Raw genomic sequence first — 18913 nt, forward strand, 5'->3', positions numbered from 1 at the left:
TTCCTGGCCTGAATTACAGTGCCGAACTAGCCCTGACTTCAATGCAGCTCTTAGTGGTGAATCAAAGGAATCAAAGTTTAGATCATTCAATGCACTTACAAATAGAGTTCAAAATAATCAAAAAGTTCTAGGTCTATTTGAGCTATAATGTCCATGGCAAAACATTGTCCATGGCAAAACATAAAACTATTATTATTATCATTATTATTATTATTATTATTATTATTATTATTATTATTATTATTTGTCTGTATAGTAACCTATTTTATACAGATACACACACACAGACAGAGTTGGGTCCAAAAGTCTGAGAGCACTAGTGAAAATGCTCTGCCTGGCATTCTTTTTCAATTTAACACAAAGGTTTTCATTACAAATGATATTCTCAGCAACAACTTGTGAAAAGCAGAATCTCTATTTTACATAAATTTCAGAATTTCTTAGTTTTTGTCTCCTTTTTGCTTTAATGACAGTGTGCATTAAAGCAGACAAAAACCTGATGATCCATGTTAGATCAAATCCGCGCCCTGAACACTTCCTTCAATGTAAGGAATAAGACTCACATAAAATCTGACCTTTTGTACAAAGGAGTCAACATGGTCAATATCGCCAATTTGCTTAAATTTAAGTAGTGACCTAGAAATTGTGCAACTTACTGAATAGTCAAGATGGTGCACATTTCCTTTTATGTTTCAGAATTATAAAACTTTCTGTTTCTTTCCAGTTTTAAATCAAAACTGAATGCTTGTATGATATGCAAACTTAAGACACAACTTAACAACACATATTAAGTAGTGAAGTTCATTAAGATTTTAAATGGGAGCATAGTCTGATATAGCCACATTATCAGCAGCTTCATTCAGTTCACCAGCAGATGGAACTGTAGCACCTCTCTCATGTCCTCATATACTATGTCTGGGCCTCTATTCAAGTCTGAAGTTATGTGCAGTTTCTGCAGATAACAGTCAAAGCTCACACTTCAATAGTATGCTAAATATTAACCTAATAAACCTAATAAGACCCTTAGACCTCAACTGCTCAGCTACATATTATATACTACATACTGTGTTTGGATTATATTCTGTCTCATGTATAAGTCACTTTGCATTAAAAAATGTACAAATGTAAATCACATAGTGTGAGCACAGCCGAGATGGTCAAAAAGACCAAAACATTTTTTTTAAAAAGGGAAGAAAGAAAGGCACTAGATTACTTCCTTAAACAAGTCACATATATTATTTCTGAGCAAGAATCTTCAGCACTCATGTCATTGTTTTCTCTCAGCACATCCTACTGACCCTAACTCTCTCTTGGTGCTGTGTGTCCAAAGCTCCAAAGCCACAAATCCCATTAGTCAAGGTTTTACAGAACTATTAAGTGTAATTTTCCCATCCTTTGTAGGTTGTATCATCACTTCCTTTGATGGAAGAAAATTGCCTCTCTTAATTGTGTTTATATTTTCCAGTATAAATCAAAATGGATTTGCTAACTGATATATAATTTCTATAGACAAACTTTTGTACTTTTACTTCTACAACATACCTATCATTTTAAAAGTCTCTTTAAAATACATTAGCATTTCTTTTTTTTTAATTAACACATATATATGTAGGTTGTTTCCCAGAAAAACACAGAGTCCTGAAGTATGATTTATGGTTCAGTGACATCAGAAATGCACACTGACCTTCCGAATTATGGGAGCAGATTTAGACCTACGTGTGGACAGCTACTAATCTTCAGTTCCTCCTATAAAATGTCTCTGACACCTCAGACTCATGGCTCACTGCAAATCACAATTGGCAAGATACAGCCTTATACTTAACTAAACATGCACAAGGTGGAAAAGAAGTTTAGCAGTAAAGTTGAAGAATTTCTGAACTCTCAAATTTTTAACTGCTAAAATTGGAACTGATCAGATTTAGCAGACAGCTGCAAAGACACAGATCTGATGTAGTTGCAGCTGTGAGATCTGTAGTTTTTCCATATTCTGCATGTGTAAGTGCAACAGTTTCATGATTAAAAATGCTGTGTTTTTCCATATTAAAAATCTTCCTAGTGATGTTTGTGACTGGAATTTGATTTGATTTATGTAATGACCATAAAAAGCAAAAGACCTGCTGACAAGTTACAATGCACTGAAAGGGAACTGATAGAACTCCTTTTTCCATTCGGTTCATTTGACTGATTATAACATGTACAGGAGGAATTCCAAATCAGCCGTAGCCGAGAGGAAGCAAGTAAGATCAGTGAGGTGCTTCGCTGATACGTCTTTAAGTAAAGCAGACTATGCCTGCAAGCATTACTCAGTGGAGATTTAATTAGCCTTTTTAATAGGATATCACTTGTGCGGGGCCTTAGTTTTGTCACTGGGTGCTACAGTAGGGCTGGCACTTCTGCAGGTGGGATGGAAGCTGGCAAGTATTTGTTTATGAACCCTCCTTGTTTAGGTACAATACTTGAACTAACTTCTATTCATCAAATAGTGTGAATCCATGCAAAGCCTTTTCCCAAAGTCCCTTTGAAGGCGACAGGCCATTGAAGGAGGAGGAGAGAGGGATTAGCTTCTTCAGCAGTGGTGCATTACCGAGGGAGCTGATTAGCTCGCCATTCATTGTTAAATCGAGCAAAGGAAGGCCCTAGAGGAGTGAAAGGAGCCAAATAGGTGGGCTTGGAATAAAACATCCACAGGAAGCCCAATACAGGCCACATGAAGTTTCCCAACATTTTTTCCCCCAAGATGATGGCGTGAAAAGGAGATTAGCATACAAAATTAGAGGCAAGATAATTTGAGGGGCGACTTGGTCCATGTTTTCCCTCTGTCTCGACAAAGTTAATTAAACCAGTATTAAACAGTAAAGAAACATCCAAGTGCCAAGGTATTGGGAGTTCTTTGAGGATTACTTAGATAGAAAAAAGGGCATTTGAAAAGAAGAAATTGAGAGAGGCGTGAAGGAAGGAAGACTATAATTAAAACCCTTTTCTTATTGTTTCCCTGCCCCAGGGTTATCTGACACTAAATACAAAAAAAGAATTAGCGAATTTATATGACATGCTTAAAAATTTAAGCAAAAATCCTGCCAAACAATTTACAGTTAGTATATAGGAACTGTTTAAAATAAGTAGGACTGTATATATGTATATACTCTGGATCTGTATGTAATATTTAATTTGATACTTTTATGCAGATTCAACATTTACCATAAAATATTCAGATTACACTTAACTACTTTTAACCACTCATAATCCACAAGTGTGCAGTTCCTATTTATAAAACACATACTTACCCAATATCGTTAAATAGAAAAAAAATTAGTTATGGAAGGACACATTACATATCTTTAATCATAAAAGTATGTGGGACGAAATACAAAATTAAAAAAAAAAATCTATCAAACATAACACCACTACATATATGAAATAAATTAACAATATACAAAGTGCTTCATCTTATTTACAGTTCATTTACAGAGAGTATGATTATTATCCCCAATTCAGAACACAATAATATTTAGTTGGTTTTGCAGATTCAGATGTATTATAATAAAAAGGAATACAGAGACACAGATTTCAATATTTTCTTCTTCTTTTCTAGAGTTCAGTCATTTTTAATATTTGTTTGTGAACTGTATGTGTTCTTTTTCCGTGTCAGTGTTTTTAATTGCTAATGCACTGTCGAAATTCAGGCTGAATATATTAAAGATTACACGGTATCATTTTCAATCCTTAAAGACCACATTAGTGCTTCTTCTTTAAACGAAGACTTTTTCTTCGACTTGCACTATCATTCTTAACCTGCTTGGCTCTCACACAGTAGTACTTGGTGACAGTCTTGCGGCATTGCTCACATTTTACCGCACAACACCAGTGGAACTTGCAGTTGCAGCTGGATACAGTCTCTGCCTTGCGTTCCTCCACAGCCAGGCCGCAGTCACTGCATAGCCGCTTGCAGCTACGCTTCTCCCACTTACTCAGATTCTTGCCCTTCTTTAAGCACTCACGGCCTTCAGTGCCTGGAAGGCCTAGCGTACGGTTCTCAACACAGTAATCAGGAGAATCCTCCAGGTGCACCAGCTCCTTACGGGAGATGGAGCTGAAGGTCTCGGCGACTGCCCCACGACTGGCTGCACTGTTGCCTGCACCTCGCAGGAGGTCCACCTTAATGGCACGGTGATACTTCTCTTTCAGGTAGTTGCCCACTTCCCGAAACTCAGGCAACTGAAGCCAGCAGGTCTGAGTGGTGCAGCTGCCAGACACACCATGGCATTTACACGTCCTTTGCATGGTCCCTTTCACAGCCTGGTGTAAGAAAAGATCGCAAATGAAAGAAATGACTAATGTGCTTCAGAAAAGAATGCATCACTCCTAACCAGTAATTCCATAAGAACAAGTTTTGACTATCATTCATTCACTACTTTGTACTCCTTTTCCATGTTTTAAAGACACTTGAATTTGAATTCATCATTTCTCAAGATAACATACAATGAACCCATTATTGGACAGACTATATGTCCAAAACATCCACTTGACAAAAAAAGGAATTCATTTGGATAAAGAAAAGCAGGTTCAAGGTTCAAGCTTGGGTGTTTCTCTTTTTTCACCTTTTGTGCCTGCACAATATATCTTGACTTCAGATGAAACAAACATCTGTCATTTGAAAGGAAGCGTCTCTTTTCTCAGGGAGGTATTTGCTCTTGATAGGAGGCAGAATCAAGGTTTCACAGCGAGCCGAATTGTTCAGGACAGGAAAGGGGAGTATTTATTTAGCAAGGCCATTGTCAACATGTTTTCTGCCATGGGCAGACCCAATGGTTAATCCATTCAGGATGAAATGAAAAAGAATTCTTTTGCATTTTTTTTGGTTACAATGATGCTCCAGGTGCCATAGTGAGCTGACAAAACCTACAGACGGGATACTGGCAGGAAAAACAAAGCACTTCAGCTGCAAGGATGTGATGCCTGTGGCTCTCTCAAGTGCAACAAAGACCAACATAAATGTAAGATCCTTATTGCTAGAATAAAACTAAATGCTTATTTGAGAAGCAACAGAATACAGAACCTTTGCAACGTGTGGCCCCCTAGGTCCTCTAATTAAGCTCGCACCACTGATCCCAAGAATCTTGAGTTGAGGTCTTGTCATAAAGGACATTCACAGGCTGTAAATAGGCCCATCTGGTACAGCGCAAACACTGTTGGGGGAATGAGTGGCACCTTGCTTATAAGGCCGTGAATGAAACTCTTGGGTGGTAAGCGATCACTGGAAGCACTAAAATGATTCAAAAGGCACTTTAGATTCTGTTGGTGGCCAGGAGAGCTGCCTATGTTTCAAGTCCCATCTCGTAGTGTAGGAGTAAATCCCACTCTAGCAAACTATCTCTAGCACCCTCTCATAGGCTAAAGTCCGTGGGAGAAACTGGAGAAGACTTCTTTGACATTCAGGATACCTTGCGTCCAGCTTCATTGTTGTGCAGGTTCATGGCAGCACGTGCATCTTGCCCAGTTTCTAATGCATCCACAAACTGTTTGGAGATGGCCTCTCCAAAGCCCACATTATCACTGCAGCCTCCCCACAGCCAGCCTTGACCACCTGAAACATAGCCGCATAAACCACATAAACCACATAAACCAGCAGCACCTATCTCTCTTACATAAATAAACTAACAATATTTGCCCAGTGTTCCTGGAATGGGCTCCAGACCACTTACACTTACGCAACACTTGCAGTGTTGTTTTTACTGTTGTCTGGCATTGTGTACATCATAGTGTTCTTTTAACAGTATGTGTACTTACCTCGTTGACCGTTCCTGGTGTCATCACAGCCACAATTATCAAAGTCGCCCAGGCTGCAGTTCCTTGTGAGAGTGTACATAACCCCAGCAGAACTGATGGCGTGAACAAAAGCTGTCTCTCGGGTTGCTGCAGACAGAAATTAGCTTGAAACTATTTCTGATTTTTGTTCACATATTTTGGTGCCCAGCATCTCATACTGCATATTCTGAACAAATTTAATTCATATCTCTTAATTTCACCTGCATTTCCCTGTAAAGTACTTGATAAGATATTAAATACTGTTTATGACTGCTCATGGGTTTGTTTGTTGAATCAAACAGTGAAGCGCACAGTTAATAAGCTCAGCAGTCTCTCAATTAGACAGGGGTCGGCACTAGACTGGGTCAGGTTTCCTTTTAGCACTTGAGGAATTCCCAGTGAAAGGAGTCTAAGGCGAACCTTTGACCCACACCCTTCAGATTAAGAGGACATCCATTTCACTCACTCATGCTGCCTCACAATAACATCTAGGTGGCTGTCTATTTACGCACCTATACACAAGGTTTAACTGATTTGAGAAAACAGTGTATGTGGCTACAGTAAACAGTGTTCAAATGGTTTTGAATCAGGTTCCTATAATTGGATGATGTTTTTGTAACAGATAAGTAAAACTGTATGCTAGCTCATTGGACTGACAAATACAATTCATTTTTTTACTGTGTTGGATAAACAAAACAAGAGTCTATTTTGAGTAATTTTTCAAATCACACACTTACCACTCCTGAGTCCGCTGTGGGTGGAAAGCTGAAGGGCTCGTTCTGGACAGTTCCAGCGCTCCCACGCAAACTGATACTTGCATTCCTCAATCCCACTCTGAGCGCCTGCAGCTACGCTACTGGAATAGATCAGGTAAGCCTGCAAAAGCAGAAATACTTAAACAACTTGATCCTTTTTACACCACCATACCCCCCCAAACACACACACACTTTGTATTAAGCTTTTGCAGGCTCACGTGATCTGTATATACTTATTCATCAATTAAGATACAATGTGGTTTGGTCTCTTGTTAAGACTGTAACCGAACCATACACATCAGTACAGCTGGATCTTTCACAATGTGAATGGCTTCAAGGGGATTCAAAAAACTATGAAAGCCAAATATGTGAGTTATAGTCTACCCTAGCATCAGATGATAAAAGCTCTAAGAAATCATTCCCAATAGTGAATGTGCTGTGAGAAAAAAAATGTCACTGGCATGCACTATTTGCAGTGCAATCATTTATCTTAAAATAATGATCTATTTAAATCAGTGCTAGTATATTTTGACTCTTTGATAAAGTAGTTTAGATAAAGTTAGATAAAATAAATTTAGATAAAATAGTAGATCAAAAGATAAAGTAGTTTTAGATAAAGTAGTAGATTTAGTAGATCAAAAGAAAGTTGGCTTACTTTTGGGCCTGTCATCAGGAAATTATTCACTGACCTGAAAGACAGCGCAAGAATGTTAGCTCTTCCCCATGACCAACAATTGTCTACACAAAATACTTACGATAAAAGGTTGCATAATATATAGGCTACAACAAACAAACAAAGATAAATTTATAAATAAATTAATAAATACTTTTAAAATAAATAAATAGTCATACTTTTATTTTTTCATACATATATATACAGTATATATGAAACTGAGTTACTGATTACAGTTACTACCTAGATTCCTTAAATTTGACACAGACAGTTAATTGCAGTGTGTACACATATTTTATTATTTTAAAAAATAAACCTGGGAGAAAATCTGTGATCTGAAGAAAAAAGCTATGACGTGTGGTAAAGTTGGATATGAAAGGTGTTAAAAATAATAGACTACATTTAGGAAGAAGAATGAGGGAGTTGCTCAGAGGAGGTAAAATACAGTTATGGAGCCAATGAGTGAGCAGCTTATTAGAAAATATTTATATCACATTCAAAATGTCAGATGCAAACTTTTAAAATCTCATGTAGTTTTGTTTGTTTTTTGTTTTTTTTAACTATTACTACTATTATTACTGTTATATTTACACACAACTTGTCCACTTTATTGTTTTCTACAGTGAAATCTGTGAGGCCTAATGCAAAAAATGTCTTCAAATTTTTGCACTCTACAGAATACGCCTGCAAACATACTGTAGGTACATGCATAAAGGTTCTTATTCATAAAACCTGTTTCATAGATTATTGATAATAATTGTTGGTTATGATTAGAAACCAGATGACCCCGTCAGAGAGGACTAATTCTTCTACTATTATTCTACTCATCATGATCATCACAAAACCAGAAATGTAGGTAGGACACACTTTCCTTTCAAAATCTCAAAATGTCAAATATGACAGCAAGCATAAAACATAGATAATTCTGACAATTAATTAAACAAAAATAATGCTAATATCAAAAGATGTGATTACAAAACCAGTTGCCAACCTGATGAGTAACCTATAAAATTAAGTAAATGCAATACAATTCACACACACACACACACACACACACACACACACACTAAATCTTTATACTTTACAGACTGGCCTGAATACCCTGAAAATGACAGCATTAAGTATGTTAACATTTTCACAAGATAAACAGCAGTGCAATCATTTTTACATCATATTTTAAAGTGTAAAACGTAACTTACCAACTGCAGCAGGATTTCATGTGAACCATCAAGATGAAAATGTAATAATAAACGTCCAGATGGATGAACATCCTGAGAGAGAGCGCAGTTAAAGCCTGATGTTAGCCTAGAAAACGCACTCAGGCGCAGCAGAGTCTATATGAGCTACAGGCTGCCTCTGAAATGGATCTGCTCTCATCCCAAACCCAGATTATCTGCTTAATTAAAGCCTTTTCCCCCCTTCTTAGCCTTTCAGCCAATCAGCACTATTGTGCCTAGCAGAGACTGAAATGATCAAAAGGGCACAGTGGCTCCCCGGGGCCAAATAGCGGGGAAGAGCTCAGTGCGCCTTAACAGTTGGGGCGAATCCATATGAATTCGGACTGGAGATCGCTGATCTCCTCAAAAACTCAATTTAGCCAGTGTGATACAGTAGCCTGGGAACCGAGGATGGTCGGGGATTATCGCTCCGATCAAACGCCAAATGTTATTTGGATTCTTCTCTGTTGAGGAAATTAGCGCACTTTTACAGAGGAGACTTAGATTAAATCATCCTTAATCCAGACCAACCCCTTTATGTAGACTGAAAATGGTTATTGGGGTGTTTTCTTTTCCTTTTCTTTGTACGAGCCTGTAAATTAGACAAATTTCAAAACTTGGAGATGGGATTTATGTGCTGAATGTAAAGATTATGTGCTGAATAAAAGGATATGGAATTTGTGTGCTGAATGTAAAGATATGGGATTTATGTGCTGAATTTAAGGATATGGAATTCGTGTGCTGAATGTAAGGATGTGGGATTTATATGCTGAATGTAAAGATATGGGATTTATGTGCTTAATATAAAGATATGGGATTTATGTGCTGAATGTAAAGATATGGGATTTATGTGCTTAATATAAAGATATGGGATTTATGTGCTGAATGTAAGGATGAGGAATTTGTGTGCTGAATGTAAAGATATGGGATTTATGTGCTGAATAAAAGAATGTGGGATTTATGTGCTGAATAAAAGGATATGGAGTTTGTGTGCTGAATGAAAGGATGTGGGATTTATGTGCTGAATATAAGGATATGGGATTTATGTGCTGAATATAAGGATATGGGATTTATGTGCTGAATATAAGGATATGGGATTTATGTGCTGAATTTTGAGGATGAGGAATTTATGTGCTGAATATAAGGATATGGGATTTATGTGCTGAATTTTGAGGATGAGGAATTTATGTGCTGAATGTAAGGATATGGGATTTATGTGCTGAATAAAAGGATATGGGATTTATGTGCTGAATAAAAGGATATGGGATTTATGTGCTGAATAAAAGGATATGGGATTTATGTTCTGAATTTAAGGATGAGGAATTTGTGTGCTGAATGTAAGGATGTGGGATTTATGTGCTGAATATAAAGATATGGGATTTGTGTGCTGAATATAAAGATATGGGATTTGTGTGCTGAATATAAAGATATGGGATTTGTGTGCTGAATGTAAGGATGTGGACTTTGTGTGCTGGATGTAAGGATGTGGGATTTATGTGCTGAATATAAAGATATGGGATTTGTGTGCTGAATGTAAGGATATGGGATTTATGTGCTGAATGTAAGGATGTGGACTTTGTGTGCTGGATGTAAGGATGTGGGATTTATGTGCTGGATGTAAGGATGTGGGATTTATGTGCTGGATGTAAACACCAAACTCAATAATCAACTGCAGATGCTTTAAAAACAGACCAGCTAAATTATCAAATGCAAGACTGAGGAAACCTGTTCACTGAAAAGAAGAGACAGAATTAAGGGGATGAACTGAATAGAAACTGTGCAGTTTGATGTAATGAAACGAAAGGGTCATGACAACACTGTGTTTGCTCTCCTAATCCTGACAAACTCAAAGCTCTTTTGTTGTAATCTTCAATAATCTCCAGTTTTTTCACAGCTCATGTTCTCTCTAATTTAAGTTTAAGGAAGGTTATTTTAAAGAGATGCTTCTGGATTATGACCTGAAAGGGAGAAAAAAAAGTTGATGAAAAGTTTTTTTGAAGTTGATGAAATTGAAGTCATGAATTTGCCCATCTCCATACGATTTGATTCGCAATTATAGCTTGTAAATTCACTTGTCAAGTATTATGTCATTCTGAAAAAAAAAAAAAAAAAAAAAAAAAAACATTTTCAATTTGGTTTAACTAACCATATTATGATTACTTCCACACAAGGGGTATTTAATTTATTGACATTTGGTATTTAATTGATGACACTGATGACAGCAAGCTACAGGCCAGTACTCAGAAAAATATTGCAGTAAGTCTAATAAATAAGTTTTGTGTACTTTACTTGCTAAATCACTTCATAAAAATGCATGGCACAAAACACCACATTTTTTTAATCGTATTTTTTTATGTGATGCTGATTGACCACTAACAAAAGTATCAACAACAACTACTACACTAACTAACAACTACAATATGGGCCATATCTTAACAATAACACAGTACTCTCTACTATGGAGAGTGTATTCAGTAAGAATATACAGTAAGAGATGAGATACAGTTGCACTTTCACCTGCATCATGCCAGTTTAAGAGCATGAGTTCATGCCAGCTTGCAGTCAGCAGAGGGGGCCAGTGTCCAACACACACAAATGGTTGTGTTACTATCCTTGTGAGGACCTTACTTTGACATATCACTGTAAAATATGATAGCTCCATTAAGTTATGTGAACTTATTTCTTCTCTTTAACTCCATTTGTCATGATAAGGTTTGGATATTGAACTCAAGTGTTCAAAAATTAAATGTAAAGTAATCCAGTGTCTTGCCTTTGAGTCATTGTCTTGACTTGACTTTGAGATGAAACAAAGGTTATCTTGAGTTTCCTCATGTTTTTAAGGCAGCAGGAGACCTCCATTTCTAAGTTTAACCAACTTAAAATGTCATTGTAACCAACCTTAACCTCAGTAACCATGCAAAACTCATTCGACTCTGTTTTTAAATAAAAGCTGCAGTTTTTGATTTTGTTAAAAATACACGAATATTTAGAAATTGGAATACACGAATATTTACTGAAATACTGGAAATGTAGGAACACAAGAAAAACGTGAGGGCACACATTTTTAAATAGGAAAATGCAGCTTTTTTCTATAAAACTTGGCAGGTTCCCACAATGAATAAAGAAATTCTCATAATGAAGAAAGAAATTCCCACAAAGAAGAAAGGTCTACAACCATACTGAAGTCTATTTTTACCTTAAATGCATTTGTGCCGCCTGTGGTAATGCAGGACTGATGAAAGTTAAATGACAGTTTTATGCAAGACTAACACTGCTATATTTCCACAAATTAAAATTAATTTGATTAAGAAAAACACATTAACATCCATAGAAATTAATGCACAACTCATAAAATTCTTTTAGAAATTTTCATTTATTCAATTGTACATAAAGTGACAACTTTCCTTGACCTTACTTTAAGGCTTCCATACAGGTAAAACCTGCTGTAAAATATGGAGAGGAATAATAATAAATAATCATTTTATTTTTAATAAACATCAGTGGTTACTGTGAGAAAACATACAGCAAGTAGCCTATATAGGCCTACTGTATTTGATAAGGAGTTTCTGTAATATAGAACAGCTTAATTACAGAAAAACACAGAAAGGGCCCACAGTGATTGTTGTTAGACAGTCTAAGGATGGTTGTGGGAGACATTTTTATCTTGATCTTACATTCATGTATGAAAGGAATCAAATAAATAATTTTCATTAAAAATATATGTCTGTTGAAATTATGGACAACCTTCAAAATTCTTATGCAAGCAAGTATGTTACACATTCTTAAATAAATGGATATGCATAAATTTATACTTAGAAACAACTCAGCATAAAATAGTACATATATATTTCTCCCCACATACAATTCAGAAAATTGGTTGGAAAAAAAATCATAACAGTTGTTAAATTTCGCGATGACAAGGCCCATATGCCAGAAGAAAAAAAAACAACAGAAAATCCTCTGCTTTCATCAAATTACAGTATGTGGAGTTCTGTGGTCTTAGCATTAAATAGCGATGGTCATATAGAAAAGAAAAGATATGAGCTGAGCTATACCATATACCACTATGCAGTACTCACTTTCTTGTTATTACTTTAAACACTTTAAAATATGATCACTATTGATCATTTAGTTTAATTCAGCTGCATAGACAGTTTTTCTGGGCAGCATTTGCACACTGCCTAGAGGAATACTGTCCTACTCAGGAGGCAGCCTAATGCATTCATCTTCTTAATATATCTTTTGTAGTGAAGGCAATCTGATAACGCTGTTCACTGGACTAGAGCTCAATGAAGGTTTGAAAAATATGGTGGACAGAATTATCCCTTGAACTGTTCCTGCTCTGTGTAGGAGTAGGTTTACATGTGTAAGTTAATTGCCAGCTCTGTAACTAACATTTATCAGTGTGCCAAATGGTGATCCCATGATTCAGTTTAACTAGCTAATGTACTATTGACAGGCAACTTAAGTTAAACTCTTAGCTAGTGGTCATTTTAACTGGTTATGTTGGTTAGCTCCCTCTGTGATAAAAGAGCTAACCCTGTCTGAAAAGCTTAGCTGTGCTTTTAAGAATGTAAGTGCAATTTATGAAGACATAATGCACTGCATGGCAAGGTTTAAATTTTTGTCCTCTGACCTGAATCCCATTTTTAGGCAGAAATGCAGAGGAGTTGATGGTTGAAAGCTTATAAAAATAATTTAATGGTCTCCTACTTCATTAAAAAATGAAGCCAGATTATTCTGATCTTGCTAATAGGAATGTTCACTAAATTCAGGGGTGCCAGTATCTATGTAATTTCATTTCACTGTGAGTAATGAAAGATTTTTATACAGTATATATATATATAATTTATATATATATTTTGAGCAGTGGTATCAAAATACGATTTTTTTTTTCAGTGTTCTGAGTAGGTCATACAGTGTTAACTATAAATTAACAATAATTTATTAACAATAAATTTTTGTTTATATAAATTGAAATCTGAAGGCCAGCATAGTTGTCCTTTTTTGAACATAAAATTTGGAATTTTTTGAATTTACAATAAAATGTGTCAGTGTGCAACTCAACAGTATCAGTGCGCAGAGAAACCTTTATCTGTTGCTTTAAAATTTTGTTTCTTGTATCCGTTCTGTCACTTCTTTCACTTTTATCACTTTATGACGACTTGAAGTAATCCAAAAATGCCAAAGGGATTAATATACGTGATGTTATATAAGCTGTAACTGTATAGCTTGCATAGTATATCGGAATGATTTTCTGAAGCCAATGTGAATTTTATATTCTAAACAAACAGTGATATCGATTAGGTTTAGCTGAATGCACTGCTTAAGCAATACTGTTACAGTACTTTAGAGTTAGAGCGAATCATTTTTCCAAATTAAACTTTCCAGTGCTAAAGTACATATAGTTTCTTAATAAAATATGCCAAAAAATGAAACAGTGGTCCTTAGTCTGTGTAATCAAAACAGGAATTCTTAATTCACTGTAAGGATGGAGACAGTACTAGGACCTTTGCTGCACACATCACTGCACAAATATATTTAGATATTGGTTTAGCTTCCTATGACACATTTTGGCTTCTGAAATGTTAGAAATGACTTAGCCACTTTTGTGACTGCCATCACCGGTGCGTTGAATCCGAGCCAGGATTGTGTCATGAGACGGCTTCTTGCAGTCTTGGGCAAGGCCAATGTAACTCATAAAATCAATGAACATCTTGGTGAAGTTCAGCACACTGCCATACTCACTGGTAGCATAGTCATATGGAAATGTGTGATGGTAGTTATGGAAGCCTTCCCCTGCAAAAACATATAAATAATAAAAAATGTTTGATGGTACTCAAGAGAAAGTCTAGAGAAATAAAGCAAACAATCCAACCCTTAACCCAACAACAAACATCTCTGAACGCTAAATATTAAGGAAAGGACAATATTAATACGTTGCTGAATGTTCCATATGTCTTTTCTTGTAAATCTTGTTCAAATATGATGGTGTTAGAACAGACTTTCAGGGCTATATCATTAAAATGTTTACTACAATATCTATAATTTTTAGACATTCACTGCGTAAGAATAAATGTGTACAATTATTCAATGTGAATAATTATTATGTGCCATCATACCACTCATACTCTTACTGTTTTCTCATAAGGGTATGTACTAATACTTATTAGGGGAGGAATATGATTCTACAGTGCAAAATTCTCATATGTCGATTATCAAAATTGTTATAAAGGATTGCAGTAAAGTTTTTCAGTAAATAAACCTGTCAAAATAAACATTTTATTTTAAAACCTTTTTAATCTTTAACCCATAAACATATGTTTACCCTTAACAAATGGCGAGAAAACATACAAAAGATACAAAACATACAAAAGAACAAGTATTTAAAATCCCCCTACCTACAGCACTGAAGGCAACAAATTTGTTCTCTCTGGGGTTGATGTTGCGGTCAAAGGGCCTCATGCCCCACATGTGGGCAGCACTGTTAACCAGCCAGGAGGCATTAAGGGTCACAGCGTATCTTAGCAGGCCTGGGATGAAGAAAGCCAGGCTCAGACTTTCCCCCCAGAAGTACCACGGCACCAGTGTGGGAACGAGGAAGCACATCACCACTACAGACAACTTATAATGCCTAAACCAGTGAAAATGACATTAACACATACATTTACTCTCATTTACTATTTATACTACAAAGGAACAGATTTCAGATATAATCATTTTAAAAACAAGCATAAAGAGCAAACATAGCTTCTATAGCATATTTCTCATTTAAAACTCTATATTATGCTAAAATGAATTTTATATTTTAAAATTGCTAATCAGGCAGTCACCATTCCCCTAACTGATTTCTTAACCAGCTTGAAGAAATATTAACATGAACTGCGTAAAAACATGACCTGTGTGGAAAAAGCTTCAAAAGCTGGTTTTGCAACTTTCTGTTGAATTTAATTTCTACAATATTTACAAGCCAGTTACTGTTCTACTAACTGATTTGACAGCTCTGTGAGATATGTTTTGAGGGAACTATATGTTCTGCTGAGTTTAGATGTGCTAATCTCTTTTCAAAAAGATTCCAGGACCACTGTAGGATTGCATGCACAAGAATGGGATGGATCGCTGAACCCTGCTCATTCACTGTGGCCTGATGTGTGCTTTGGCAGAGGTGGTCAGCTTTTATCAACATGCCACGCCACACAATGTGAGTAATACTTTGGCTCAAAAGAGGTGGGGGTGACATAACCCTGCTTGCATCAATTTGTAGAGTGTATTTAGGCTTGTATTCATGTTGAATTCAAGCTTTATATTGCATAAAGAATATTACTGCTATGACATCGCCCAAAGCCGCATAAATGTTAGGTCAGTAAATATTAAATTAATATTACATGGTGATATAGAACCCAAGAATTTAGTATATAGTCAAATACAATTTACAGTTACTTTACACAATAAAGTGATTTCTATATTGTAATCTATGAAGTTACAAGTTCAGCAATTAAGGTCAATAAAATTTACTGCATGTTTATACCTTCTCTGGAACATAACAACACCATCTGCCTTGAGGTCACTGAGGTCCAGCTTGCTCCCCTTCTCAATGACGTCTGGGTGCTTACGTACCAACAGCCAGCCAATATGAGAAAAGAAGAAGCCCCTTTTGGCATTATGGGGGTCTGCATTGGTCTCTGAATACTTGTGGTGGGCACGGTGGTCTCTACTCCACTCATAGATATCATTCTGAATGGACAGAAATAGCAGAGATGACAATAAGCGATCAGGTGCTACCCATTAAGCATAACTTTAACTAATGTTACATAACGAAAAAAATCATCAGGTGAGATTATGTACAATACTTTACAGCAGGGATTTACCAATTTGATATGAAAGTATTGCTATCTAGGACAATACTGCCTTGAAATGTTAGATTTTATTGGACTGAATTCAAAGTAGTAGAGATTACTAAGAACAGGGGTTCTGAAACTTTTTGCAACTTGGGACCCCTTTAACTGTAAAATAAATTCCACAGACCCTCAGCACAGGTTTTATTTTTAACATTATTTAAATGTTTACAATGCTATTTTTTAGAAGAATAGTATGTTCTTTTCCTGAACACTACATCAACAGAACAGGTTGATATTAACAGAATAAGTCGATATTAGTTATAGACCTACTTGTTGTTTTTTTTCATTCAGGTTTGAATTAAACCTATTAAATTCAAGTGACCAGTCAAATAGGCAAATTACTATAAGAGCTCAAAAAAAAAAAAAAAGTTATATAAAAATGATAATGGTGGGTTGGGATTTGCACTAGTGTAACTACATTAAACGAATCACTGGCCCACTGGCTATGCTTCACAAACCCCTCTGGTTCTCTGGACCCCACACTGAGAATCACTGACCTAGAGGATTTTGGTACTGAATTACTATCTGCTATCAGCCCTTACTCAGTTTATATAAAATCAGTATCGTAACAAAACAAGGAAATATTGGGATCCCTGTTTTGCAGCACTCTGGTTTAAGCTGGGTCATGATTGAATCACTTAAGACAATACATTTACCTGAAAAGCCATAGAGTTTGCAATGGCTAAGAAGACTCTTAATGGCAGTTTAGCTTTATAGGACCTGTGGCTCCAGAGCCGATGTACTCCAGCTGTCACTCCCATGGCACTAATCAGGAAACAGATCCAAGCTGTAAAATGAAATAGAAAAATTAGTAAGAATGTTCAGGCTCTCCCTTCTTCATTGAACTGCTGATTCTATGGTGTTTATGTATGAGATGCAGGGCCCTTAGGCTGCTTAGGGCCCCCAAGCCACCAGGGGGCCCCAAATGAATGCAGGATTTTAAAAAGAATATCTATATTCTAATATCTAGGCTCTTATGGAGCCCCAGTGGCTCAGAAACAGCCCTGCTGAGAGGTGTGCCTTTCCTGCTCAAAGATGTTTTGTATGGGTGCTGAATGTCTCACTGTGTTGTGTGTTCAGACTGCAGTCTGCCTGGACTATGAAACCCCAGAGGAAAATTCTGCTAGAGACAAATATTGTCTAGCTCACAACAGACAGCCTATTGACACGCTGATTATGCATTGTTCGGTTCGGCCAAACATGCAGTGTCAGAATCCAAAACTGTGGAACGCAATTTTTAACTGTAGGATTAGAGACCAAACTCTATCTCTCATGACTCCATTTTTAGGAAGGGGATTCGTTGGATAATTCAGGGCTCTCTTAGCTTTTCAGAAAGGAGCCTACTCCAAAACACAAGACTCTCTCTGTCTCTCAGTGTCTTACCAACAAAATCATTTCAATTCATCGAATATGTTAAACTAGATTAGAGAAAAATTTCATCTGATATTTGTGGAAATGTGAATAAATGCATGATTTGGTGATAAGTGTTAGTCTCTGTTCTCTAACAAAAGACAGTGTGTTTCTGACAGCCAGCAGGGAAACGCCCCCTCGCCTCCAGAACACACAGTACACCATCATTTAGCAAAGGTTATGATATTTATGCACAGAATAATCCATAAGAGCAAACCCACCCCATAACAGTGTAAAAGCTTTAGCAGAAGGGACGAGGGTCAGTCCGTGAACAGCTCCGATGTGCAGTAAAGCCATCAGCACAACATTTCTCCATACTATCTTCATTGGAATCACCAAACCCTCTTTCTCTTTATAGGATTCATCAAAAACATCATCTACCCATGTAGCTTCGCCATTTTGTTCGGGTATGCGTTGCCTAGCTGAGGAACAATCCCTCTTTTCCGTATCAGTCATGTTTTCTGTTTGGCCTGTAGCGTCTGTAAGAAACAAAGCCTCATTATTATTCACGCAACAACAGCACATGAAGACCTGTATGTTGTTGTTGTTGTCGTTTTTCTTCCCACTGCCTTACTCGCGCTGCTCTCAAATGCCGCTTCTCAAAACCTCCTCACTGCCGTACACCTACCTTTAAATACGAGTTACAGTAGGCTACATGAAGAGCTGGAAGTCAGAAGTGCGTTTCACGCTTACCTAAGCCTCTCATTCCGTTTAGACACTGTTATAAATGTTGCAGTTGGTTGGGAGGCGACGGATGCCACCTAGCATTGCTAGTCTCATTGGCTGTCAGCTGGTCTGATGTTCACGCTGGATGCTACAGTCTAAACAATCCGCTTTTTTTCTCCTCCCAGTCACACTATTCACTGCAGACCAGCTCGAATGGCACAATTGGCAGTGACACAGACTCCTTGTTATTAGTCACTCAGTCCATGTCCAAGAGTAACCCTGTGAAAATGGAGGTCATTACACTCATTTAATAAAGATTAATAACAAGCCTCGTCAACCTCTTTCTTACTTTAGTATCCAATCACTCAAGAGCAGACTCTTTCCTCCTTAAAGGAACACATTCTGAGCTGTGTATACACACACACACACACACACACACACACACATATATCTTCAAAACAAACTGTGGTGGTTTAAGATTAAAATATT

The 18913-nt window shown here is 36.7% G+C and overlaps 2 protein-coding genes across 4 annotated transcripts; both read right to left on the reverse strand.

The window, feature by feature from the left end:
- Positions 1–688: 688 nt before the first annotated feature.
- Positions 689–9535, reverse strand: wnt8b (wingless-type MMTV integration site family, member 8b). Its single transcript, XM_026942862.3, has 6 exons — positions 8433–9535; positions 7216–7249; positions 6543–6681; positions 5788–5913; positions 5442–5584; positions 689–4296 (listed from the first exon to the last, which is right to left on the reverse strand). The coding sequence occupies exons 1-6, from the start codon at positions 8501–8503 to the stop codon at positions 3736–3738; spliced, it is 1074 nt and encodes a 357-aa protein (XP_026798663.1). The 5' UTR covers positions 8504–9535; the 3' UTR covers positions 689–3735.
- Positions 9536–11804: 2269 nt separating this feature from the next.
- Positions 11805–18608, reverse strand: scdb (stearoyl-CoA desaturase b). 3 transcript variants are annotated; one of them, XM_026943705.3, is made up of 6 exons: positions 18452–18608; positions 17980–18237; positions 17005–17135; positions 15979–16184; positions 14852–15084; positions 11805–14249 (listed from the first exon to the last, which is right to left on the reverse strand). In XM_026943705.3, the coding sequence occupies exons 1-6, from the start codon at positions 18462–18464 to the stop codon at positions 14050–14052; spliced, it is 1041 nt and encodes a 346-aa protein (XP_026799506.1). In that variant the 5' UTR covers positions 18465–18608; the 3' UTR covers positions 11805–14049. The 3 variants fall into 3 exon arrangements, with proteins under 3 accessions (XP_026799506.1, XP_026799510.1, XP_053088897.1); XM_026943709.3 differs by having other exon boundaries at positions 18387–18538; XM_053232922.1 differs by lacking the exon at positions 18452–18608 and adding an exon at positions 18333–18352.
- Between the last annotated feature and the right edge of the window lie 305 nt (positions 18609–18913).

This window comes from Pangasianodon hypophthalmus, chromosome 3 (genome assembly GCF_027358585.1).
Source record: "Pangasianodon hypophthalmus isolate fPanHyp1 chromosome 3, fPanHyp1.pri, whole genome shotgun sequence".
In the NCBI taxonomy this organism is placed as follows: domain Eukaryota; kingdom Metazoa; phylum Chordata; class Actinopteri; order Siluriformes; family Pangasiidae; genus Pangasianodon; species Pangasianodon hypophthalmus.